This window comes from Drosophila kikkawai, chromosome 2R, assembly GCF_030179895.1.
Source record: "Drosophila kikkawai strain 14028-0561.14 chromosome 2R, DkikHiC1v2, whole genome shotgun sequence".
Classification (NCBI taxonomy): domain Eukaryota; kingdom Metazoa; phylum Arthropoda; class Insecta; order Diptera; family Drosophilidae; genus Drosophila; species Drosophila kikkawai.
This window is the reverse complement of record NC_091729.1, coordinates 16,091,354-16,117,105: the sequence shown is the minus strand read 5'-3', so window position 1 is coordinate 16,117,105 and position 25,752 is coordinate 16,091,354. Positions and strand designations below refer to the sequence as shown.

Below are 25,752 nucleotides of genomic sequence, written 5' to 3'. Positions count from 1 at the left end.
GAGACACAGAGGGCACAACCAGGCGGAATAAAAACGAAAGTGAAATGTTTACAGTGCAATTATAAAGAGTTTTATGTTTCAGTTTCGGTTTCGGCTTGAGAAAAGCGAAAAATTCAGAGACGGGGGCCCCCATTTTAGTGTGCAAAGCGTATGACGGCCACGTCCGCTTCCCGTCCCTTGACAACTTTCAAAAGTGCTAAACTAATTTGTTATGTTTTTGTGTACATATCATCGCTCTCGGTTTTATTGTAAAAGGCTTTTGTTTTGGGGGATTTTCGGTTCGGCTTGGCCACCCCCAGGTTCGCAAAATCTTTATTGTTTCTGCACACACATTACATATATAGCCCACATGAGGTATATGTAGTATATATAAAGTGTTTTGCATCTGAAGAAAGCCGTCGAAGAAATGTTGTCGCATTTGCATAAATTAAGAGCGGTGTGGGGAGTGGGATAGACATTTGGGACTGGCTTACATCACACGGCTAGACAAAACAGCTGTTGGCTGGAGCTGTAGCTGTAGCTGTAGCTCTATCTGTATCTGTATCTGTAGCCAGCAGTTGCAGATGTATCTCGTGGCTAGTTAGCATTTGCATAAGCCAGTCTTTTGTGTCTAGGCTGATGCTCCATCGCTTCTTCCCCACTTTCTTCGCCGCCAAAGAGAGCTGCAGATGCCGCTCTCTTGCCTTTCCTAATCACTTCCGTTCGTGGCTAGTTGAGTAAGTCTTCTCTGTTGCCAATTTGGCCAAGACAAAAGGCCTGAAAACGGTTGCATTAGCATGGATTTGCATATCAGTACGATGACATCACAAGATTTAATTAAGAGCACATCTAGCCTTAAGCCAAGAACATACAGATTGCATCTAGAGACCCAGCATATCTCTTGTTTGTTAACTTGTAATCTAGGGACCACAACATAGATAAGACCTTGAAGAGCAGACCCTTGTAATCTGCCCAGAATTCCTCTCCGGCCTTATCTGACATAAGCTCATTATAAATACCCACTCGTACACTCCCTCAATGTAACAGCTTTATTATGATTCACAGTTGAAAAATACCTCTTTTTTTTGCCCGCTAATATTGTATAATTCCCAATAATACGCGGCGGGGCCCCCAAAGACAATGACACAAAATAAAAACGGACAGAGCCGAAAGAAAGGGTCAAAAGAAATGCTCGGACACTGGGCTAAATACATTTCCATACAATTAACGCATATTTTATTTGTATATTTGCCTATCTTTTTCCCCCTATTTGGCATTATTAAGCCGAGCGCGGGGCGTTCCATTTGGTTATGTGATGCAAATTATGAATAGCAGCAGTCACAGAAAAAAAATTGATAAATTGCTTTGCCTTGCATAACTTCGATATTGCTATGAAAATAAACCGTTGGATATATATGTAGAAAAATTAAAATCGGTGATTATCTTCAGGCGGGTGGAAAGCCCTATTTTGGCTGTAGAATTTCTATGGCGCCTCCGGGTAAGCAGATACCATCATTGCGGGTTCACTGCCACCGCTTTGGGGTGTAACTGCTGCTGCCGCTGGGGGAGCAGGTTGCTATAGCAGCTCCTTGGTCACTGGCCCCTGCGTTTCGCATTGCGTAGCAGCAGCAACTTGCAACTGCAACATCTATTGCAGCAGCAACTTTAACTGCTGGCGCCGTCGTTGCACTATAATTTTTGATCAGCAATATAACGAGCTGTTTGCTGGCCGACTAGTTTTCGTTGATAGTAAAAGTATTTTATTTAAATATGCCGACAACGACAGCGACAACGATGGCGCTGGCTCTGGCGACGCATGGAAATCACGTTTTTAACATCTCGTCTTAACATTGAGCCGAAAAAAAAGGCGAACAAATGTTCAGTTGCTGCTGCTGCTGTTGCCGTGTTGCTGATGTTGCTGTTGCTGTTGCTGTTGCTGCTGCTGTGCTTGTTGTTGAAAACATAAACATCTCACAAGCTCAGCCGAAACCGAAACCTGAAAACGAGTTTGTCGGCACCGCATCGCATCGCACACATTTTCACTTGCCGCAAAATGACGTCAAGTCAACATACAAAATAAAAATAAAACAAAATAAAGTAAAACAAAAACAGAAACAGCACAACAACAACAACAGCAGATGGCCGTCGGCGCAGTTAGCTTTCTTTGCGGGGGTCTTGGGAAAATCAAGGAGGGCAAGAAGAAAGACTTTCCAGAGAGGTCACAGCCAGAACAAATCGCTCTGGAGAGACTCTTTGTTTTCCCTGGTATTTAGGCAGAGACAGTCTGTCAAGCTAGGCCATAAATTTCTCTCGGAAAACGCCAAGAAAAACACCAGCAGCAGCAACATCATTATCAGCAACAGTAAACACAACAAAAAAAAAGAAAAAAGAAAAGAAAAGTTCTTTCTCTATCTGTTCATGAAATATGTTAGCTAAGTGGCCATCTGCGCTTGAGATTTTCATCTGGAGGCTGTGCAGGCAATTACTTCTAACCTTCTGCTGCAGAATCTCACAATTTTTCCCCCCTTCGCCGAGCCACAACCCAAATCCGATTCGAAAACTTTTCCTCTCTAACAATTTGTGCCTGTTCATCTGCCTCGTGATCGGTCTTCAATTGTCTGGTTTTCAGATGTCTGATTTCTGTTTGCCGCTTTCTGGTTTTCTTTTCTAATGGTGCAGCAGCAGCAGCTACTGCGGCTGCTACTGCCGTGCTGCTAGTTGCTACTGTGTTGCCTGCCTGATTGCCGCCTGCCAGCAGCCGCTCGGCAATAATTATGATCCATTAATTCTGGCAGCAGCAGCAGCAGCAACAATGGTGGCTTGTGCAATATTTTTAATGTAAAATCGATTTAATGGCGCTTTTCGCTTCAAGGCATCTAGCGAGCACCAAAAATAGATAGCTTGGGAAATGCAGCAGCACAGCAGCAACATCTTGGCCCAGCCCCCCATTGAAAGTGTCGAAAGTGGTCGGCCTGTCCCATTGAATCGCGAATGAAGCGGGGTAATTAACTTGTGGGCTAAACGGCCCCAGCTCATCATAATTACAGCTAAAAAGATGCCAGCAACCAGGGGGCAGAACACGGCAGCAACATAAGTTGCAACTTGCAACCAGCAGCAGCAGCAGGAAAAATAAAAAAAGAGCAAAGAAAAAAACATGTGTGCGCACTGGACTACGACAGCAAACAAGCTTGTAAATAATTCCAGGCCCCGCCTCCGCCGCACTTTAAATAGTAACTTTTGATATTCGCCAAGTTGCGTTTGCATAAAACAAATTATTCAGCCAAGTGCGGGTCTTTTGTCTGCCTCTTGTTGATAGGGGATCGCAGAGGAAGTGGCAGATTGAAGGGGCCAACACGGGGAGAAAAGATGGGAATATATATTTAAATAAAAGAAATAATAAATAATTAAAGCTGACTAAGAAAATAATATTTAAAATATAAAACTATTTTATGGAAGATTGTTAATGATAGAAAATGTAAAATATACTCTTTAGCCATTTTCATTTCATTTTATTACTTATTTCTCGCTGTGTAAAATGGGCTTCGGGGGGGACTCCACTGCTAATATCCGCGACACATCTGCCAATGACATTTTCACTCTCAGCCCACTTGGCATATAAATTGTACACACGGCGAATTGTACCCTCGGGCGCATGCGCAACACGTCCGCCATGGCCGGATCAGTCGGCGGATGGTGGCTACGGCGGGGGTCTTTAGCGGAGCAGCCGCAGGGGCAACGGTGATCGCTACAAGACTTTGAGCCATTTGCGTTTTTTGTTGTTGTATTTTTTTCTTTCCTGGGTTTTGCTGTGTTTTCTGTAGTTTTAGATATTACACAAAAGCCGCTGTTTGGCGTCCGCCGATGTCGAATGCCAAAGTGTTGCGGCCATTGAAGGAACTGCCCTGAATACGGATTTCTCATTGTTTTTAGCCAACTAATTTCAGGCAAAGACTGAGGCCGAGAGAGCGCCAGATAATGGTCGAAAGAGTGAAGACACATTTACGTGTTAGCCAAGATCCGGCGGCGGCGGCGGCGTCGGGAGAAATGAAATGGCCAGAAAAGCAAAAGCAAAAGCCAAAGAAAAGAAACGAGACGTAAAGAAAAGAAAAGCGAAGCATGCCAAGCGGCTCTTAATTTCTTAATAACAGAAAATTTCTCAACAAACTGCCAACAAAAAAAAGGGAGAGAGTAAAGTGGAATTCTAAATGTTTTGGGCGACAAAAATGGCGAGAACTTCCGCGGTTACACCATAAAAGCTAGTGGGTTGTTGTCATGATGAACCTTCATTAGCTGCCAAGTGGAGACTCTATGAAGAGGCAGTTTTAAAATAAAAATATAAAATTCTAAGACGAAATTGTTAGTCATAGTCTATGACTAGTGACTAGTGCTACAATTACAAGTGTAAACTTGCTGAGCTAGTTTAATAAATTAATAAAATTAAAATTAAATTGATGATCTGCCATGAGGTCACCTGTGCAGAAATGGAAGCCTATATGAGATTTTCCAACATTTTATTCAACGAATCCAATGCATAATTTATATTATAATTACAGCTTAGACCGCAGGCTGGAATTGAATTTATTTTAGCAATTTAAATAATTTAAAGATAGCTGAAGTGCAACTATCTGGGAATCTTGCAGTGAGATCACCAAATACAAATATACAAAACGTGACAGATACAGATACTCGTACTCGAACTCAAACTCGTACTTTCAAGTACGATTTTTTGTTTTGGTATTTTATTTTCGGAACGAAAGTGAGAGATTGATGAATGGTCTTGCGTTTATGTTTCGAACCATTTAATTGCCACGAGAGCGAATGTGACCTTTAGCATATATATACATATATATCCAATAATGATCTCTGTTCGGCGAGAATAAACAATGATCATCGTTGTCGTAAGGCAGAACAAAGGGAGCCCCAGCTCCGACTTTGGATCAGATCAAGGTTGAGCCAAAGAAATCGAACCAACTCCGCGTAATTAATGCTCGCCACTAAAAATCGCACCGATTCGATATTGGCGGAGAGCATACTATACTGAATTTGCATCAATCAGCAATTATTTATGCAAATTCCCCTCTGAGAGCTAAAAGTTCAGATATTCTCACGCTGCTGGGGCGCCGTTTCGGTATCGGATTGATCGATTTCTAATGGCAATATATAGATAGATATCTGTTCTTAAAAACTGCCCCTGTGTTCGATGTCACGCGGCTGTCAGGCCAAACCAAAAATTAAGCCACCAAATAATATAATCAAGTAAACAGAAGGAGAGGAGCTAGAACCCAGCAAGGTTATGTTTTTAGAACGCCACACTCTGAGTGAATGAGTGCAGAAAAACAATGACAATGAAGTTGGAGTTGAGGAATTTAAGCATATTGTCACAAGGTCACTCCTATGAGACTGCAAAAATAATATTTAAATAAAAAAAAGACAATCAAAGAAAACCCCAGCAATGCCAACTCATCCGCAAGCCCTTTTGTCTGATCTTCAGTGAGAGAGATCTTTGCCAAAAGTGTTCTTTTTCTGTGATCATTGTTATTCTTTTGGCTATTTTTGGGGTCGCCCATTTGCGTCGCAATTGGCCTGGCCAAAGCTGAGAGGATCTGTGGAGCGGAACACCCAATTCAATTTCCATTCCAATTTGAAGTCCAAACCCAGAGATCAGGCCAGACCCAACCCACGCCCACCGTTGCCGGGTTCGGATTATTTACAAAACCTTGGACGTGGCGATCTCGAGCGTTGCCCCATGGACTGACTTGTGTGGCTTGGATCTGTGACTCGGTCGGTCGGTCGGTTGCTGGATGAGTGGCACTCCTAGGTTTGCTGGGGATAAGACAAAGCGAAATAAAATAAAATACAGAAAAAAATATACGCGCACAGAGAAATACATCCGCGTATTGTTCGCGGTATTGCTGCAGTTAGGCGCTTTTCATAATTAACGGTTTATTGATAAAACATCATCCACCGCCTCATCGCGATGGTCTTCCCCTAATGGTGATGATGATGATCATGATGTAGCCCCAACGATGATCGTCGCTAAGCGGGTCTCGTGTGGCTTTCAGGGGGGGCGTTTTTTTTCCTTTTTGTTATTTTTGACTTGCTATCGTCATCAACATAAACATAATTCTTCGGTGCACATAGAGAAAATTAGGTGCTTAAAGGAATTTTTTTATAAATTTAATATTGTAATTTCCTTAAAGTTCAAGTCTGTCTAGTAAATTCATAATAAAAAATGGCATCTTTCGAATCAAAATTTGGGATCTCTTTCTTATAGAGCATGTAAGTCTCTCAAGAACCTATTATAATCCTAGTTTTCCTAGATTTTCAAGGTTCTTTCCTTAGGTATATTATTGCAAATTAACAAATAACTAAATACCGTTATTTTTTGGTTCTTTAACCATAAATTACCAACGAATCTCTCGCGGTGTGTTCATCTTTTGGCAAAAAGCAAAGCGTGAAATTGACATTCGCCCTGCCCCTGCCCCCTGCCACCCGCCCCTTGCCCTGCTGTGCAATGTTCAACGAACTCTGCATAATAATAATAATCGAAATAAACAGCGGGCCACTTGTTGCCACATTGCAACGGCAACGGCAACGGCCGCATTGCAGCTTTTTGGGATGCCGCAGGACAGGAAGCATCCCCCGTTGCTGGCATCTCTTTTCTTTTATTACTATTTTTTTTTCTTTCTTTTTTGGGCCGAGCCCCAAAATTGGCCAAGAGGAAAAAGAAAAACAAAACTAAAAATACTCAAAAAAACTGAAAACACATTTGGCATTCATTTCGCTCGCGTGCAACTACAACTCCGGTGTCTGTGAATGCCAAGAGCAAATGAAAAACGCAATTATATGGCGAAAAGGCAAAAATAACGAAAAACGAGATCAAGATTTGATGGCGGCGGCGGCGGCGGCAGCATGGATTGCGTTTTCAAGGTTGTTATGCGGATTGCATTGCCCAAGTTGGCGCTGCAATTAAAACTCATATAAGGCGGCCACAATATGGGAGGAAGCAAACGAATATGTATTCGAATCTCTTCACGCATTCCACCTCTCTGATGTCAGAGTTTTCCCCGATTTTCAGCATAATAGCTTTTTTGTCTAGACACCGAAAAATCTGTTAAATTTGTACCGAAAGTTGAGCCATTGAAACCAGTGGGCCATTGCCGGTGTGGGGAGTTCAGGAACCTAGTCGATGGGCAAGATCACTTATTGTTTTCAGATTTTTGCAAATTAATCTCGTTTGGGGCACGAACAAATTGCCAAGCAAAAAATAAATCAAATAAACGGCCGAAAATAAAAGCGCGACAACGCGATCCATTGAACAAAACAAAACTGAAGGCGAAAAAATTAACATGCGGCGTGAGAGAGTGGAAAATGGGAGAGAAAATGACATAAAGTGATATGTGCCATCATCAAATTGAAAATAAACGCGAAATAAACTTACGAAAAAAGGTAGCGAATTTAAAGGGGACTTTTTAATGCCCTTTCAGGGGTAATTAGGTGTCGATAAGTGAAGTTAAGTGGGGTCATAATATCACAGATACTATCTTATATACTCATACTTGATGTCACATCACAGATCTATTTAATACCCTTTACTCTCCATAAAAGCCCAGCTAGAAACAGAGGATTATTATGTCATAAAAATCAACTATTTAGCAACTCCTTTTAAGGTTTTAACCATTTTTGGTTTAATATACTTTGACTTGTTTATATTTCATGTCTTCTTTTTGGGGCTATATCTTATTTATCTTACACAACTCTTGTGCTTGATCAATGACCACCTCTCCAGTTTGATTTATTATAGATCCCCCTTTATAGGCAGGGTATACTTTGCTATCTGATTGATAAGACAAAACTCATTTATTGTCATTAGCCAGTGAGTCAGTAGGACGAAAATTCCCCCGACATAGAGAACCTGCTGCGCTGAACACATTCTAGAACGCATTTTCATTGAGAACTGGGAAAACGAGAGCGACTTTTCCGAGGCAACTAAAAATAAATGGCATAATTCAGCTAAACAATTTATTTGGCAACGATGACAACGTTTGGTATGGCATGGGAAGAGATATGGGATGAGTTGCTTTTCAGGGGCGGGGTTGGAGATGTGGATTTATATGGGGAACATGTGGCAAAGTTGACATCGGCGCCGTTCCATTTACACAGATTTCCCGAACAGAGACACAGGAGATGTTGGGAGAGCTGCAGCTGATTAGCCAACAAATTAGATGGCAGTCTGACATATTGGCTCTTATTTAATGTGGCTTCTGTCGCAGCCAGTGCTGCTCTGATTTATGCACTGCGGCTGACCCAAAATGTTTCAACTACAAGGGAAAATATATTGTATATATAGATATATGATGCTTAATGGCTGAGGAATGCAGATTGACTTCCTATATAAAGAATTTTCATGGAAAATACAAGCAAGTTATCATGTTTTACAGGAAGAAGTTTAAGAAGTTTAAGAATTTGAATTATCAACGAAATATAACAGATCTATAAAGTTATAAGAGTTAAACAGTTATAGATTCTCCACCTTATTTTCTCCTCTAATATCAAATTTAAGATCAATCGGTGAAGTATTTCTTTAAGAAAACATATTATTCCTACCTGCAGTTGCCAAAAACTAGTCTATACTTCCTTAGACCTCTAACTACAGGGTATTTCCAGGCTCCCAGACCTCATCTTCAGCATTCTTACTCGATTTTCTTCTTTCTTCTGATGCGCTGAGTGCAAAGAATTGAAATTTGTACGCTTGGGTTTGCATTTCATTTGGTTAAATTGCAAATTGGTTTGCCGGGGAGTCGAGGGATTTGGCTGAGCAGCTGGAAGCTTGGAAGCTGCTTGCAAGTTCGCCGAGTTGATTGAAAATTGTTTACCTTCCTTTCAGAGTCAGACCCCAACCCGCTCCCCATTCTTTTGCTTTGGTTTTCCCTGAAGAACGTGACGGCGAAGGCCGCAAAAAGGCCGCCGAGAGTCTCAGGATCAGCGGATCGATGCATATTTGTGGTCTTTGTTTTCTTTTGTGGCTGGCTGACTGAATTCGTCATGTGATCGGGAGAACACAAGACAGGGCTTAGTTAACGCTTTTGCAGGGATAGGAGGGAGGAGGGAGGGGAGGAGGGTGGAGCCAATGCAATGACAGACTCTCTTGGCCTTGAGGCGGCGGCAAAAATGGCAAAATGGCCACGTACGAAAGCAAAATCCCCAGCTTTGCACGCATAATAATGACCCTGGCTTATGGCCCCGCCAATTTTCTGAGGCAGTCGAGGGAGAGTAGGGAATATATATATATATAGCCCTGCCTGATTGCATTTCATTTGCTTTTTGTGTGTGATTTGCATTTGTGGGAATCAATCACGAAGTTGGCCAGCGCCTCAGACTATTGTCTAGACTCTTGCCGGATTTACGACTTATTAAGTCGCACTCGACGAAAAACAAAATCTTAAAAATCTGAACAAATGTTATCTAAATTAAGATTCTTTGTTGAGCCATAAAAATTATTATTCTTACGGATTTCTAGCATTTTAGAGTTGTTTATTTCTATATGAAGACCTAAAAAGAACCATGTGTAATAAACTTTATAACTTGGCACTGTAATAAAGTGATTTATTAATTGGACATTTGGGTTTTACCCAAAATATACACTTTTAGAAATTAGGCAGTAAGAAAAACAGAACCTTTAACAGAACAGAACCTTCAATTTAATACCTACTACTTTATTAGAGCCTCGAAAACCTTATCAAACTGATAAGATTTCAAATAATTAATCAATTTATTAAAATTATACCCAAAGTAAAGGTTAAAATACGATAAAGTCTGATTATTATTATCAGTTTTTTCTCTCTCTGCTGGCAATGCAATGCCAAATGCTGGTACATGTGATCATCTGCGTTATAAAACATGCAACCAGTAATGATTGAGCACAAGGCAGACTGCGATGTATCGACGACTGGTTGACAATCAGTCAGCAAACAGCTGACCATGGCCAATAGTCATAGGATTAAATATAGAAATAGCTATGGTTGCATCTTGCATTTCAATTGTGGCCCAAAGAAATATATACCATATCTATTTTTTTGTGTATTTTGGCTTTCACGCAATTTGCTGCTCGACTGATCGAGATACCAATCGTGCTGGGCATTGCCAAAAAAAAAAAATAATAAATTGAAATACTTTTAGCCGAGACGAAAGTGAAAGCATTTAATATGCATAATGCACACGCATTTCTCCCCAACTGCCCGACATTTCTATTTATCCATTTTGGGGTTCATTTGAAGCCATTTGATTTGATTTTTATGTGTACATCACACATCTGAAAGCTTTTCCATCGAGATTCCCAGACAGCCGAAATGGAGCGGTGTCAATTTGAGTTCTATCATAAAACGAAATTGCTTTTTAAGTTCTCTGTTTGTGGGTATGTCTGTTTCAGATCATTATGATCTGAGAGCTGTGGGTGTCGCTAATTGAATTTCAGCTCAGTTCTTCGATTTTAACGGCACTTGGGCCGCAGAACTGTCGCAAAAGTGATCTACACGTACTCGTAGACCCATTAAAATCTCTCCACCAAAATTTAAATACTCCCGAGGCGAACGAGTTCTCATTGCGCAATCAGAAATTTATGCAGATTTTTATTTCGGCATTTATTTTCGGGGCGCTCTCGGCTCAGAATAATTGCAGGCACGTAACTTAGCCAGTAAGAAAGCCAAGTTCATTGACAGAGAGAGAGACACAGTCATCGTCGACGACACGCCCGATTGCGTTGCCTTGCGGTTATCGACTTGGTCATTAGCTTTGGCAATAGCCAACTTAACACCGATATCGGTGGGGAGAACTTCCCATGGGTCCGCAAAGTGGGCCAGAAATCAAAGGCGCAATAAACCAAAGCCAAGGCATTCCGTAAGGGATTTTAATGGCCAGAAGCATGTCTCAGTTTTTAATTACACAATTTTGATATGAAGAAAGAAATATCAATATAGATAGCAACAAATATATATCCTTTAAACAAAATTCAAACAAAAGCGCAAGTTAAAGCAGAGATCTCACTAAAACCAGGCCCAGATAAAACTTAATTTGGTTTAATTTACGTTTTATCCCAGTTTATTTTCATAACCCACTGAATGCCATTAAAACAGCCCCTAATTAAACCAAGTAATTCCCATCAAAATCGCTCCAAATAAACCATAGTCTTGTCAAACTATTCCCACTTCTTGCGTTTTTTATTGCCAACTTCAAATACGCCAGCAAATGCCTGAAATTGCATATTTCATGAGCGTTTCATGGCCCGAAAAACCTTCCCAGGCCGATGAGAAATTGTTGCGTTTAAGAGTACATATATATATATATATGTAAAAAATGTTAATTGCAATACATTTGAACAACGACAAGACAAAATAGTGGCATAAAAAAAAAAAAACCAAATTAGACAAACAATTTAAACATGCGCTTGAAGCCGGGAAACCCAGGCAAAGTGCTGCTCCGATTTTAATTTGGCTTTTTGACTGCTCTCTTTGTTTTGGTCTGCTTTTGGTATTGCTTTTTTTCGTATTCCTTTTTTTTTTAGTTTAGTTTTTGCGCATGTTTTGATTTTTATCATCTGGGTGGGTTTTTGGTAGGTTGTCCAGTGCCCGTGGTTTTCATTTGTTCATGACGCGCGTGACCCACTAAAAAGGTTCGTTTTTTTGTTGTTGCTGTTTGTTCCTTTTTGTGTCAAAGCAATTTTCGTGCACGGCACAAGTCACAGAAGACAGAAACTGAAAATCGAAGCCCTACACAGAGGAGTCCGTCTCAAAGATCCAATCTGGTTTCTACAGTAGCCGAAAAACCAAACTCAAGTTGAGCAGGAAGCCCCGACTTATTTACCTTTCGGGCAGTTTGCGGCTCATAATTATTAATTTTTTTCCTTTATATACGAGTATTTACGAGTCTGGCCATCTGATATGGGCATCGTCTTCGTGAAATTTTCGTGTTATAAAGTTAATTTGTGAAATTTTCAGTTGCTTCTTAATGATTTGCTTGGCCACGAAGTCCGAACGTAAAATCAGAAGGAAGTCGCTCGCCGCCGGAGGTTACTGGAGCGTTTAGCCGCAGTCTTTGGCTGTTTTTTTTTTGTGTCTTGGTCTTCATTAATTTCGTGGCTAATTGAATTGGCTCTGGCTGCCATAATTTCGACCACGACTCTGACCTTGTGACGAGGTGAGATTATATTCATATATTTTATACATTTATGTGGTGGAGCCGCAAGCACATCCGTTGACCTGAAATGTATGCCAAATGTTCTTAACTCCGATCTGCTGCGGTACTGGTACCCCCACCTAAACTATATATACTGTATATATCGTATTCTATATCTGCCCCATTGTCTCTTGCCGCCACATTTGTTTGGTTTTTGACTTTTGCGGTACTTTGTCTGCCCGCTCGACTTGAACTTGTGCTTTTTTCAGTGTCTTCTCTGTGTCTTCTGGTTCGAGGGAACCCGCAACTTTATCTGCCCCTGTGCGCTATATATAATATATGGAATGGGAACCGTTGCTGTTCACTATACCCTACCCACATGTCATGGTTTGGGGCTAGAACCAAGGCTATTGGAGATCTTCTACAGGTGGAATTCTTACTTAGTTTCTAGGGAAATTCAAGCCAGGAAATATTGTAACTTTGTAATAAATGCAAAATCATGGTTAGATCATGATTAAGCTTAGACAAAATATTTGGTGAACGTAAACTACCATTCATAGTAATTGTTAAGCCAAGTAAACTTAATGAGGGGCATAAAAAATATTAATAATAAAAGTTTAATTGCTTATAATTATTATAAAAAGTCTTTAACTGGTTTCTTAATGGCTTGTAACCATATTTTATTTTTTGCTAATTTATTTTAGCATCAAATATTTCTATAAATAAGGAAATCTTTTGCCTTCTGAGATCTATACAAAGAACTCCCCGTAACTACATCTGTTTTCTGGCTTAAAAGCTTTTACAAAGTCAATAATTATAGCCTCATCTTCTCTTTGTTATCTTTGCAGAACAGCAAGACTGACAAAATCATATTCATTCTCCAGCAATCTTGATGAAAAATCAACTTTCTACGCAGACAATTCATTCTTTTCCCAGCAACATTTCCGCTTTAATGGCAGGGCATTGCAAAGTCGCCTTTGTCACCCCGAGGAATTTCCCCCCATTTGCCTTTGTCACTCGCGGGGCACTCATTTAGCTTCATTTGGCTTTTTGTTCTATATACAATAAATGGTTGGTAGTATCTGAATAAATATGCTCTGTATACGCCGGTCGGGCTTTCATGCAGATAGTATGTGCTTGTACTTGATGGTTGGCTGAGCCACACTTTTTGTTTTTTGTGTTTTTTGTTTTATTTTCAGTTCAGTTTTTAGCTTTTTAGTTCTGTTGCGATGAGTAACGACGATCGCAGCGCCCGTTCACTTTCAGATAAGTTGGGAAAGTAAGAATGTACACATGTCTGTCGGTATATATAGAACAGAGACAAAAAAATAAATTACAATTGCAATCGGGTTTACTACGTAGGTAGCTTTTGTTTAACGCTTTTCCCCCGACACGACTGGAGCGGCTCTTTGTAGTCCAAAGTTCCCCTGGAGTTGAGACCTGCCCACCTGTGGCGAAGTGTTCCCACTTCTGTGTTCCCAGTGATGAGGAGAGCTTTCCACGTTCGCATATCGTGGGCGACCCAGAAGCCAGCTGAATCCATTAATACCCTGTACGCGTCCAATACGTAATCGCAGAGGCTCGACAATGAGCAATTGATTGCTTCTAGGGGGACTCATTAGGGAGCCCAACATTAACCGATTTGTTCGGTTTTACGAGACCATCTAATTATCATAAATACTGAATAGAAAAGAAGCGAACAGAACAGAGCCAGAGCAGAGTGAAGAGGAGGCTCAAAGAACCGGATTGATTGATAGATAGACGGCCGGAGTGTTGAACTCTGCGGATTAACAGTCTCATTTAGGCAGGTTTTCGCAACTTGATTAGATATGACGATTAATTAGGAGAAGAGGTATATCGAAAATATCGGGAATTAGTTACAATCGATCGTTAATATAATCGTTAAGTGTTGATTAATAAATATTGATAGTTGTCGAATACAAAATATGGTGATAAAAAGAATACATAATTTTTTAATGAACAAAAAAATGTATAGTTAAATAAAGAAATTGATCGTAAATACATCAACATATCGCTTTTATCGTTCAAATTCGATATTTATATGCAAAAATCGATATCAGACAAGTACTACCTAGTCACAATAACAAAATAAAAGCTATTGAAGAGTTTTAATCTCTATAGATAAACAATTGAAAATATCTATATTATCGTTATCGTTATTTATAATTAATTTATATTATATACACAAATATTTCCTGCCATCCCCTAATTCTTTTAATCGAGCTTTCGTAAAAAGCGAATTTAATTTCTCTCCCTCACTGATACGTTATTTTTTCGCTGCTGCTTTGTTTGTTTTTTTTTTCTCGACGTTATTTAAATTGTCAATTTGTCAGCGTTGATTAAAAAATGGCATTTTTATACATTTTTATTAAGACTGAAATATGGCCGCGTGTACTTCATTCTTATTCCCGTTGTTGTTCCAATTGAAAGCAAGTTAATTTATATACATAAATTCGTGGGTTCGCTCTGCTATTTGCTCAAGTGTTGCCGATCGCTTAGCCATAAAAATAATTATAGTGCGAAACGTTTCCAAAAAGACAGAAAAACAGAAAAAATGTGCTGCGACCTGAATTTGGAATATGGGCAAGGGAATTTATATGAAGAATGAAACGAAAGCCGATAAATCTAATCAATGCGGAGAACAATCAGGGGGCTGCTAATTGAAAACTCTTGACATTTGTCGCCGCCTATAATTAGCATTGAACAAATCACAGCAGATCGCTTGGGGCTTTCGTAATGGAAACCACAAACAAATCAAGGCAGAAATTCAGAGGAGAACCCAGTCCGAACGATCGATCGATCGATCGAGCGACTTACAAGTTTTCCACGGCAAATCGATTGGCAATGAAAACACAGACGCGGTGCCACAATAAACATTTATTGTTTGATGTTTGCTTAGTTGAATGGGCCGTCGCAATAACAATAAACATTTAGCCCTGCGAATGGCACACACCACACACACAACACACACACTTTAGGATCTCCTACACACAAATCAAAGTTGGCCCGAAGGTCGGAGTAATTTCACGGATCGGGTCTAGCATTCTTGTCCTCCGCTTTGATATTGTAAAAATGTTTATTGATTATTTTACTTTTTGTTTATGCTGCAAAAGAAATTCATGCTGTCGTAGCTGAATCAACAAATTTTTACTCACAGCCAGCGAATTCTTTCGTCGGTCGTTTATTTCGAAATTCGTGCGAAGCCTCAATAAAAAAAAAGTAGCAGCGAACGAACTCGGCATTTGCTGAATATTATATTTTATTTGAGTTTATTTTTTATGCTAATGGCTTATACCCTAGGTGAAGTAGGGTAGATAAGTTGGAGTCTTGTTTTAGGTGAAGCAGTTTATATTATTTTAAAAACTTGACTGATTGAGGCTTTATTTTAAGTAGAATCAAAATCTAAAGGACAATCTACATTACAAATATTTTTTATTAAATTTAACATTACCAAAAATTGTTCAGTTTCTGCTAGTGATTTCTGCTATAGATTCTTTTCTATCTGGAAATACTCATCATTTTCTTTTATAAAACACAAAATAACAACAGTAACTGATGTTTTCCTTGATTTCCTGACAACTTCTTCCCTCTTTTGAAAGTAAAATCACCCACACCCTGGGTTTCCCTTTTAGTGGTGTCCTCATTTTAATCGCTCTCTCGAGGGTTGTTGGCCTCAACAGTTGCTGGGGGAGACCGACTCTGCTCCTGAGGGTGACCAGAGTCACTGCTGCTACCAATCAACCACCAGCTGTTCCTTGGCCAAAACCGGTTCAGGCCGCTTTTGCCAAACCAAACAAAGGTCCTCATTGTTCTCATTCCACAGCAAAGGCAAAAAAAATCGATAAGATCTTAGCACTGATAGCCGGCTTTCCATACAGAAACCGTAGCGCTCGCCCAGCACTTATATGGCCCGAATGTCAATAGATCTCGTTATGAATTATTATTATGGCGAATACACTGACGCGTGTCTGGCCAGCACACAGACCAGCGCAAAGGTGATTCAGATGCAAGTAAATACGAGCACAGACAATTTGCCATGGCAGGTAAAATTAAAGGTAAAGCGTTAAGTGGAGGCAAGGAGACCGACAAGGAGAAGGAGAAGGAAACGTGCCGCTGTTTTGCACCTGCCGCCTACGTGGCTGCCAAAGGGAATGGCGATAATAGAGAAAGAAAGAGAGATGGCTGAGACACTAAAAAAAGAGCAACAGCTGTGAAAAATTTATCAGCTCGGGCTAAAGTTGTTAGACCAAAGGAGGTCCAGAGATCGACACAGAGGAAAAAGAGAAACATGGTATGTAGGTCTCAATTTTGATTTTATGAGGCGAAGATCGACCACTACAAATCTTCTGGAACTCACCTCCTTCATTATTAGAGGTTTCCAACGTAACTTACAAACCGACGTGATTTACACAGACTTCAGTAAAGCTTTTGACTCGGTTAATCACTCTCTTCTTGTAAGGAAGCTTGACTTAATCGGGTTTCCTGTCGATCTTCTTAAATGGATTTTGAGCTATTTGAGTGACAGAACTCAAAAGGTTCTGTTTAAAAATGCTCTATCCAAATTCCTCAGAGTCACTTCTGGCGTCCCACAGGGTAGCCACCTCGGCCCGCTGCTATTTACATTGTTTATCAATGACCTCCCGCTGGTTCTAACGAATTCTAGAGTACTTATGTACGCTGATGACGTTAAACTATGCTTGCAGTATACGGACAGCTCTTGCCAGTCAGACCTGCAATCGGATCTTAATAACTTTCAAGCATGGTGTCGTGCTAATTTATTACATCTCAATAGCTCTAAATGCAAGCTGATGACATTTTCACGTGTCACTCCACAGTTTGCAACTTATATGCTAAATGATTGCGCTCTTGAAAGAATATCTCTTGTTGATGATTTAGGCGTTCGCTTAGACCCTAAACTTTCGTTCTCTGAACATATTTCGTGCATGGTTAATAAAGCCAAAGGCATGCTCGGTTTTATTAAGAGGTGGTCGAAGGAATTCGATTCCCCTTATATAACGAAGACCCTTTTTACTTCGTTAGTTCGCCCTATATTGGAGTATGGTTCATGCGTCTGGAGTCCTCAATTCGGAATCCATATTAACCGTATTGAATCTGTACAAAAGAACTTTTTACTTTTCGCCCTCCGTGGCCTACCTTGGGATGCTGATGAGAGGCTACCGTCCTATTCAAGTAGACTCCTATTAATTAACTTACCCTCCCTAGCTAACCGTAGAACGATGCTTGGTGTCGTATTCCTTCATAACCTAATAAACGGTGATGTTGAGAGCCCCTTTCTTTTAGGGCAGCTTAACTTCCACGTTCCCCGACTAACATCTAGAACCCTAATCCCTTTATTTGTAAATCACTGTAGGCGGGAGTTTGAAGTACATGAACCCTTTAGGGTTTTATGTACGGATTACAACCGCCTCTCTGACATTATAATTCGTAGTGACAGCCCTTCCGTACTAAAAACTTTAATACTTGTTGAGTTAGCTCGTAATGTATCACCTTAGTCTGATTTTGCATGCGTTTTTTATTTATTTATCGTAGTATTTAGTTACATTATATTAATTTTTTTAATATTTATTTTGCATGCGTTTTTATTTATTTATCGTAGTTATTAGTTAGTTACATAATATATTTTTATTTTTTATATTTTTTTATATTTATTTTGCATGCGTTTTTACTTATTATATTTATTTTGCATGCGTTTTTACTTTTATTTTACTTAAATATATATATTAATAAATTTTATTTTTTTTCTTAGTAAATTTTACTCTCGTATCGTAACTCTCGTAACGTTTCCTCGTTCTTTTCTTCTTTCATTTACCGCGTCTATCTAGTTCGCGATTCGTGCCGTACGTCACGCGGCTGCGCCCCTCGGTCGGTTGGGCGGGAGGTGGAAGCGGGACCCCGCGCGAAAATAAAAAAAAAAAAAAAAAAAAAAAAAAAAAAAAAAAAAAAAACCTCTCCTTATATTTGAAAATTGCCTTATTTTTACAACTTAAAGTATAGTTTTAATCACTTGTTATTCTTTCCAAAAACTACCTACAAATCATAAGATAAGAGGAGTCCAAAATTTCCCCCTGTGCATCCCACCAACTGTTGTCATTAGCAGAGACGTTAGGCATTGAGCATGCTAAATATGGTTTCACTGAAGTTAGCCGACAACGTCGCCGCAAACTAGTACAACTACAATTCACAGCCACTAGCCCAGGCAAAGCAGCCTCAGATCAAAATCCCAGACAGCGAATGCAGTTAACAAACGACTTACAGAAAAGCTTATCTTGGGAAAAAATAAAATACTCCATTGGCTGACGAGCGTTCTTATTAGAAGTCGAGTTTTCATTTTCAAGCGGCCAGCCTAGTTTGGCTTTACAGAGAGAGAAAACGGGGGAAAACTGGAGGCTTAACTTGAGACTTTATTATATTAAAATTTTAGCTCAACAAAGAGTTAAATTCCTTGATAAAAGCACACCAAGCAAGTTTGATTTCAAGGGAAACCCCGTTTGTACTTTCCTTGTGAGAGGTCTCAATCAATTTTGATTTAATATTAATTTTAATGCTTTTTGCACACTAAAGTATAAACTTTCTTATCTGTATACAAATATAATTTCCTAATCACTTCGATTTAAGCTTAAAAATGCTTAATACCAACAACTGTCACACATTATTTTCGCGCTGTGCCCACAGCAAAGTTTATAGAATTTCCTGGCTGCCGCTCGCTGACTAATGGCGATCGTTAATAGCCGGCTTTATCAGCCGGAATCGCAAATACGTACGGCATACGTACGACATGAGAAAAAAAGTATATAAAAAATTGACCAACCGACTTGGCTGGCAATTGAGCTGCGCGAAAGTGTGTTTACCTTCTGATTCGAAACTTGCCGCCGAACACCATTTTCATGTGGTAGACGGTATCCAATATTGTGAAATCCAATTTGGTAGCCAAGGTGGGTCCAAGGAGGGTTGATGATGATGTACCCCAAATGACAAACAAATATATACTATAATATATAAACACCGAACCGAACTTTGCGTGATATCTTTTTGTTTTTTTCTTCCTTTGCCAGTTATTTGTGCAAATCGTATGCAGTTTGTTGGCCTAACATTTGAACCCGCCGAAGCTGAACTTCCTTGTTTCGGTTTTGTTTTCTTTGTTGCATTCAGGAAACAAAATTGGCCGCGAAATGAAATTGATACACATGCAGCCGGTTGACACGAGAGTTTTGCATTTTTAATTGCCGAATTTCGCAGGCAATTTAAACGTAATATAACCACACACGATCTGTTCGAACTATTCGGGAATCGAAGAGCACGAACGTGAACGTCCGAACGCGGCAGCGGTTGTCACTCGTTTGAAGTTGAGGCCATGGTGGCGGGATGATTGCCACAAAAACACAACACAGCAAACACACTTCATTTAAGAGAGGAAAATCTGGTTTAAGAGAGTGGCTTTCATGGCTCGGCAGGTGGCTGAGTCGGCTTAAATGTTGGCTTAAAGGTTTGTTGGCTAAACAGAGACACTCACCGGGCAGGAATTCTGCTAAATATAAATAAAAAAAACAGCTAAAAATATAACTACTCATATAGTATATAAAGTGAATTAAAGTTCTGGGCTTCCTTGGTTTATTATCTACCGTAATTTATGGCCCATTGAATTAAGTCATTTATTGGCAAGTCTTCTCAGATTGTTAACACAACTTTTATGGCTCTTAGTGAGTATATATTGTAGACTCTCTTTGTATATTTTTATACTCTTTGAAAGAGTATTTCTTAGTGAAATTGGTTTAGTGAAATTGGAAAGAATATTTTATATAGATTTTTCTTATATTTTTTCTTTGCTTTAAGAATTTATTTTCAAGCCAGAAAAGCCTGTTTAGTTCTTTAATCTTTGCTAAAGAATGAGTAATTAATTGGTTTTTTGACATGTGTTAAATGCTTATTAAGAAAAACCCTTGGTAATTCCTTCCTCTTATACTGTATTCAGTTCTTAGTAAAAAAAAGAAGAGAGCAAGAGAGACCATTTTGAAAATTCTCTCTTATTTTTGTTAACAACAAATATTGAAGCATACTTTTCCGCTGCAAGCACTTTGGTATTTAAAGTAACCCGTATAGCCTGCTTTGAGGCTCAAAATGGCATACAAAAGGAACCTTGTGCTGGCCATAAAAGGTATACGTTTATTCCTGTTTTCAGTATTCTTTATATCAAGATTTGCCTCAGCTTAAATGAGCTTTATTATATGTATGTAGGTACTTGAACTGTCAGTACCAAGCCCCCAGAAACCATTAAATTCAATCACCTTTTGTTGCCGCATGTTCTCATCGCCAATCTGTTGCATCGTCATCGTCGCCGTCGTTGTCGTCGTCGTCGTCATTCGGAGCAAAATTCAATCGATCATTGGGCTTTGTGATATTTAGCCGGCGATAGCTGGCAGAAATTATGGCAAACACTTTGTTAAGTTGGCTCTCGCGAAAGAGCCGCCTGGCGACGTCGCCTAATCACGGCAATTGCATCGGAAAACAGTCGCGACTTGCGGGCTGGATAAATTGAATTGTCTAGCTTGGCGTTTTCCATTATGTTTTTTTTTTTTTTTGTTCGCCTGTTCCTTTTTGCTAACGCTTTGCTTGTGCCGCTGTGGCAACACGGCGAATGAGTGATTTATAGCGCGCATACGACGCGTGGTCTGTGGTCGCTCCAGCTCAATGCCGTCGCAGCCGGCCAGCAAGCAAAGCTGGCAGTTAATTTGAAAATAATACACAGCTCAGGCCGAAGTGTTGCCAAATTGTTAAGGAGAGGGAATTAATTCGGCAAAATGCCTGCACTTTGCCGCGATTTTTTGGCCGACGGCTGTGCGAGGCGATAATTAGAGGTGGCTGTCAAGACACAGAACACATGGCACACCTTTCAGGGTTTTCCTTTTCGGCCGTGTTGCTCTAATTGCAGTCTGCAGGTGAGTATCTGTCGAGAAATGCAAGCGATGCTGGCTGCCCTTTGCTCCATTTTCCGCACGCCAAACAAAAACTTTCAAAATGCAAATTAGGCACGTTCGTCGCTCTTGCGGTGAACGGCATTTGAACCCCCGACCGACCGGGCTTAAACGACACAGCGAAGCGCTCTGACAAGCCCATTTACAAGTCGCCAGCCAGCCAGCTAGCTAAATCCTAAATCCCAATCCCAATCCCCGGATCCGAGGTTGAAAACTTTGCCACAAATTGTGTCAATATTTGTCTCGTGCTGGATGCTGCTGCTGCAACAAATCGTGCCGCAAAGGTCTCCCCCGGTGTCAACCGAGCCACCAAAGAAAACAAAATCAAAGCCCCCAACAGAAACACACACAAAAAAGAAGTACAAACAGAAAAAACTGAAACCGAAATAGGCGAGTAAAAAACATGACAGCCCATAGAAATTATTGAACATGGACAATGCACAGTGTGCAGGAATTCAATTAAATATATCAAAGAAAGAGGAGGTTATATAAGTTATTAATAAAAGTTTAGGGGAAAGAGGAGTTTATGCAATGTGGCTTGAACTTTAAACTTGGACTTGGGTATTATTTTTTAAGGAAATAATTCAATAAATAAGGTGTTAATCCTCTTTAATGATATTTTACCCAACTCATTAATTTATAATTATTTCTTAAGGCTCTCTGTATTTTCCCAAAGGCTCAACCACTGTACCTCTGAGTTATCTAATAAACCCAAAAATTGGGTGCGATGCCAAACAGTGAATGCAAAAACTATGCGCTCTCGTTGCGCTAATGAACCGCCCCGGCGTTCATCTATCAATGTCAGCTACGGCCAAGAATGGACCTTTTGTCCCGTCCCGCTGGCCAGATAAATTTCGATATTCAATTTGATTGGCTTTTACCGGGCACAATCAGAACAAAGAATGGTGTGTTGTTTGCAGCTTGCCGTCTTTTCGGGAATCTGGGGAGTGGTGCTGCTGGCGCTGTGCCTGCCCACACGCCAAGGAGCCAACACATAAATCGTTATTTGGTTGACACATTTTTGTGGTTCAGGTGGCGGCGGCGGCTTCGGTTCAATTGGGGTTTGGGATTTGGCGATTGGCAATTGGAGTCGCCCCGGCCAGTTTTTTTTGGGGGTTTAGTGGGTCGAAAGCGAAAGTCGAGCAGCTCAGCGAGCAGTGTATTTCATAATCCAATTAAGCATTAGGCGACAGCTGATTGACGGCTCCAGGCAACTAAGGAAGCGGCTCATTAGCCAAGAGCCAAGATCAGCGTCTCAGCGGATCGGCTACCGTGCCACGCACTCCATTCACAGCTAATTGGATTCGATAAGGTCAAGAACAATGAACCGGGGAGCGGTCTAAGCAGCTCACTGAATATATATTCAGATTTCCAGTGGAGGCGATCTTTAGCTGAATGATTTTCTGGGTTAAGAACTACATTGTATGCTCCTTAATAGTTAATTTAATAAACTTCAAGCCCAGTAAATAATATGTCCAAAGTACTCACCTTTTCTGCTGGTTACTCTCCAGATTGCTGGCAATCACATTGTCATGGGCGGCGGATCTGGCACGCGGCAGCAGAGGAGGCGGCGGCGCCGCCACGGGACTGGCCACATTTTCGAGGATGGGCTGCTGGGGCGTGTGGTGCGGACGCTTGCGCGTGGTGGGCAGATTACTGGGGCTACCAACTACTCCTCCTCCTCCATTCGCGAGGTGCTTGTGCTGCAATAAACAGAAGAAAAGACAGTCAGAATCCAATTACCAAACAGTAGTTGGATGCAGTCGCTCGACCCACCTGTAAGCTCGTTGGCTTCTTGGGCACCAGCGGCGGAACCTTGGCAACTGGCGGAGCCAAGGCGTAGGCGGTGCGTCGAGTGGACGCCCCGGCAAAGCTGTTCCGACGGTTGGGCGAGGCCGGCTGTGGGCGCGGCTGCAGCACTTCCGGAGGCGGCGGCGGCGGCAGGGGCTCGTCAAAGGTGTAACTGGTGTCCAGTTCGCTCTGCGGCGGCGGTGGCAGCTCTGGCGAGGGCACCCGGAGATTCGGATGCTTGGGCGGACGTTCGGGTGGTGGTCGGTGATGATGCTGCTGCGGATGATGCTGCTGGTGGGCCAAGGCGGCGGCCTGCTGGAGCAGCAGCTTGTCCCGCATGGGCGCATACTCAGTGGCCGAGGAAGTGCGTCGCGTGGGTAGGGCCAGGCCACGGCCTCGAGGAGGCGGCGGCGGTGGTGGCATGCCACAGTCGTTGAAGGAGTTCTTCTCCGCGCTGCTTATGTTCCTTATGCTGGGCGCCTTCACCTGCCCCTGGGCCTGATGCAGTTCCCGGAACTCCGCGTAGTCGGAGGCCGAACTGGAACGCCTCAGGATATTGGGCAGTAAGCTGCGAGAGCGTGGTGGCGGCGGCGGAGGCGTCGGTGAGTTGCAGTCTCGCGAGGAGGCAATGGAACTGCTACCCCCAGAGGGCGGAAGACCCACCATAATGGGACTCAGATTGTTGGGCAGCGACTTGCGCTCCAGCGCCTGGTAGGATTGGGAGTGTGGACGCAGCAGCTGCTGCTCCTCTTTCTGCTGCTGTTGTTGCCGCTCCACATAGGATTGGACGGCATTCTTTTGGAGCGCCTTTAATGCTGGATTTGAGAGGCGGTGCGTCTTGCTGGGCTCTAGGTAGGCAAACTTGGGTGGCTCACCCATCTGCGTGCGCTCAAAGTCGTTGATTCTCTCGGCCACCGAGTGCCAGGTGGGCTGCACTGCGGCTCCCGCTGGCGTTATCACAGGTAGTCTGGAAATTAAGAATCAGATTAATAAAGGAATTCTCAACATTAAAACTCAATCTTACTTGGCGGACTTGTGCAGCCCGGAGCTGAACTGCGGCTTGGGATGCTGCACGTACTGCGAGGTGTTGCTGTGCACCGGCTCCGTGTAGGTGCTCACCGGGAACAGGCGGTGGTTGCTGCGGTAGGAATCAGTGCTATTGGTGGGGCTGTGACTGTGACTCTCCATGTTGGGCGTGCTGCAGCTGAGGACCTCTGACTTGCCCAGAGGGAGCTGCAGCTTGCTGGGCTTTCCGGCTGGCGGTTGGGGTGCAATGGTGACCACTGCCTCGCTGCTGGAGATGGTCACCGAGATGCTGGACTTGTGCTGCTGGCCCGAGGATCTGCCCAGCTGCTGCTGCTGGTGCTGCTGCTGGAGATCGCCCATGGAGTGGGATTGTCCGAGGAGGGAGCGAGGCTTCTCCGTGGGCGATTCCAAGGAACTTTGTGTGCCCAGCTTGGATGACTGGCTACTGAGGTGGTGATCCTGCTGCGGAAAGTGGTGCAGCGCCATTGAAGTATGCACCGGCGGATAGCTGGGACTGTGTCGGTGCTGGATGCGCAGGGACTGAGGCTGCTGCTGCTGCTGAACCACCGTGGCCTCCTCGGCAATCACCTTGGAGGAGCTGCTCTCGGTGGGTGAGCTTGGGGCCATCGGATCGTTGTCGTGCAGGTACAGCACGCTCTCGCTGTGGTGACGCTTGGGGGTCAGCACCCGGGAGCTGTGGACAATCAGCTGCGAGGAGGAAACTGCAAAGAAGGGAAGAGAGAAGTTGAAGCACGGTTAGGGCGTGTCCTCGGCCATTCTAAAAAGGAGTTGCTCCGGAGTAAAAGTGGGCCACCGTTACTGGAGGCTAGCCAAGGTCGTGGGGGAGTGGGCAGAGCCAGTTGCCAGTCTATATATGTTTATATATATATTTTTGGGCAACCTTCTCTTATTACAGCCGCCACCCATTCACCCCAAAACTGTGACTGTGCCACTGTGACCCGAAGCCAACTCAGGTTACAGCCACAATTGCCAATTGTTCTTTTAGTTGTTTTTGTTTAAAAAATATATAAATTCCAACGGTTTCTTGGGGTTTTAAATTTTAAAAATTATGTTAAGCATATATAAAAATATATTCATATATAAGAAGCTCATTATAATGCTATATCTTTGAAAAATGGTTAAAGATATCTATTTATTTAGTATTTTCCTAAAATTATTTTTTAAATTGGTTTATTTATTTGTTTCTTTACTGTTGCAAATATGTAAATTCTTTACATATTTCCCCTTCATAAAAGTATATTTCTTGAAAGCAAATGTGGCTGTATATAAACATATATCTCTGGTAAACTTACCTGATTCTGCAATGGCGCTATAGCCTGTGGCATGACTCGCCTCGGATATATCGCTCATGGAGCCCAGCCATTTGAGGGTTTCCGTGGAGGAAGTGCTCTCCGAGCTATTGTTGTTGTTGCCATTATTATTATTGCCATTGCTGGAGCCGTTGCTAATGCTATTGTTGTTGCTGGATCCGGAGGAGGAGCTGGCATGGGAATGCGAGTGGGAATGGGAATGCGAGTGCGAATGCGAGTGGGAGTGGGACTGACGGGCCAAGAGCGGAATAGGCGATGGCGCCACCGAGTTGCTGCAGACAGAGGAGAGATCGTTCTCCGACCAATGATGCGACTGCCGGGACAGAAGATCGCTCTCCTGACGTAATCTGCAAATAAAAGTTGGAAGGGAGGGGAGTATTGGAATTAGAGTTGAAGTCAAGACTGAAGTATTTAGTTTTTTATATGTATATTTTTGGCAAATC

The 25,752-nt window shown here is 41.9% G+C and overlaps 1 protein-coding gene across 4 annotated transcripts in view; it reads right to left on the bottom strand.

The window, feature by feature from the left end:
• The window catches only part of Shrm (shroom), a 49,922-nt gene that overhangs the window by 3,186 nt on the left and 20,984 nt on the right, over window positions 1–25,752 (bottom strand). For 2 of the 4 annotated variants that reach the window (XM_017166887.2, XM_017166888.2), the window contains exons 4-7: window positions 25,292–25,656; window positions 23,977–24,700; window positions 22,938–23,919; window positions 22,650–22,864 (exon numbers count right to left, since the gene is read on the bottom strand). In XM_017166887.2, the coding sequence (XP_017022376.1) occupies window positions 22,650–22,864; window positions 22,938–23,919; window positions 23,977–24,700; window positions 25,292–25,656 (2,286 nt within the window). Of the gene's footprint in view, window positions 1–7,105; window positions 7,290–19,040; window positions 19,534–22,649; window positions 22,865–22,937; window positions 23,920–23,976; window positions 24,701–25,291; window positions 25,657–25,752 lie in introns of those variants that run through there. The other 2 variants (XM_017166889.3, XM_017166891.3) reach the window with 2 other exon arrangements.